The sequence below is a fragment of the Amphimedon queenslandica genome, unplaced genomic scaffold (genome assembly GCF_000090795.2).
Source record: "Amphimedon queenslandica unplaced genomic scaffold, v1.1 AMPQUscaffold_13009, whole genome shotgun sequence".
NCBI classification, from domain to species: domain Eukaryota; kingdom Metazoa; phylum Porifera; class Demospongiae; order Haplosclerida; family Niphatidae; genus Amphimedon; species Amphimedon queenslandica.
In genome coordinates, this window is record NW_003546755.1 from 48,037 (window position 1) to 49,728 (window position 1,692).

Consider the following 1,692-nt stretch of genomic DNA (forward strand, 5'->3'; position numbering starts at 1 on the left):
TGTGTGTGTGTGTGTGTGTGTGTGCATAATTATTGTCTATGCAATATATTCCTTCCTACAGACCCACATGCCATAAGTGCAGAATCTTTTGGAGACTGCTTAACAGCAATCCTTAGGCCTTCCATCCACTTTACAAAATGCATTCTAAGCTTCATAAAATGATACCAAGATGCAAAATTCTTTAATAAAACTATGCATTCATCAGGGCACAAATAATGGTTACAAGCTTTATTGCTTCGTTTTTCTTTATATTTTTAAATTTTTTAAACTAATCAAGGGTTCTTTGACTGTAAAAAATTAAGTATCAGTACTTGAAAAAGTGTGTATAGTACTCAAGTTACTTGAATCAAGTATATACTAGACCAAAACTGAGATTTTTAAAATGATCTTATAAGCTTTTTTATAAGTAAAATAAAGATATTACATCAAGAGTATAAAACTTAATTTATGGTTTCATACTGAACTCATGAATTATACTGTACTACACATTTTATGCAAGACCAAAATTGTGTGGGGATTTATTTCCTTGATGCTTAGCTGCATCACATTTTGTGGCAGGTTCGTAATTGTGAATGTATTAATGTATTTTGTCTTTCTCCTCCAGGTCTATTGGATAGTGTTATTGATCTGGATTATACCTTTATTAATGGATCCAGTGTATTATTAACATGGACAGCTCCTTATACACTGGATAATGTACCTATCACTGGATACTATATAGTCAAGGGATTAGTGAACATTACTACTACTAACAAGAGTATTATATTATCAGCTACTAATCCTGATCCTTGTATATTAAATAATGTATCAGTTTCTCCTATTAATGATGTTGGAATAGGTTCATCTAATAATATCAGTTTTTATTATGAAACAGGTTAGTCCTACTATGGCTTCATGTATATGTTCACAGTGTATCTTTCAGTTCCTCTCATTACTCCTCCTGTATCAGTGGTACCAGTAATTGATGGACAACTAATATCATTGAATATCAGTATTGATGTAAGTATATTCACCATAAGCTCATCACACAATGAGTAAACTAACAGGAAATGCATGCATAGCAAATGATCATTGTTTGCATAACTTCAGTTCACCTTATTCCCACACACACACTCACTCACTCATAGGTCAGTGAGCTATGCGTTGGTGAATATCCTAATAATACAACAGTTAATATACTGAATATCAATAACAAGATACAAGATAGTACCAGTATACCAACACAAGTTAATGATCAACTGATGATTACTGGAGTAATAACTGTACCTAATAATTTAAATACATTTATTGTTAATGTATCACTGAGTAATAATGGAGGAGAATATCTACCTACACCTTCTTTTGGATTTGGTACAAATAAACTGTTACATTGTATACATTCTTTAATTCAATCCTTTCTTTCATTGTTAGGTAAAGTTGGTCCAGTTACTAACATTGACTCTTCAATTGACAACTGTTCTACTATTGATATAACATGGACTGCTCCTACAGTTGATGATAGAGTATCTATACTGTATTACACACTAAGAATATATGACGCTATTACTGGTAGTCAAGTGACTATTGTATCAGTATATGATACCAGTTATCAGTTTGAAGATAATAATTTATTTATTCATCGTTATACATATGTTATAACTGGAGTTAATGAATTAGGAGAAGGAATATCTACTAATGATACATTCTCATATC

At 31.3% G+C, this 1,692-nt stretch overlaps 1 protein-coding gene across 1 annotated transcript in view; it reads left to right on the top strand.

The window, feature by feature from the left end:
- The first annotated feature begins 965 nt into the window (after nt 1–965).
- LOC109585796 (uncharacterized) overlaps nt 966–1,692 on the top strand; it is a 10,605-nt gene continuing 9,878 nt past the window's right edge. The window contains exons 1-3 of the mRNA XM_020001926.1: nt 966–999; nt 1,128–1,350; nt 1,411–1,692. Coding sequence (XP_019857485.1) covers nt 1,242–1,350; nt 1,411–1,692 — 391 coding nt within the window. The 5' untranslated portion in view covers nt 966–999; nt 1,128–1,241. The remainder of the gene's footprint in view (nt 1,000–1,127; nt 1,351–1,410) is intronic.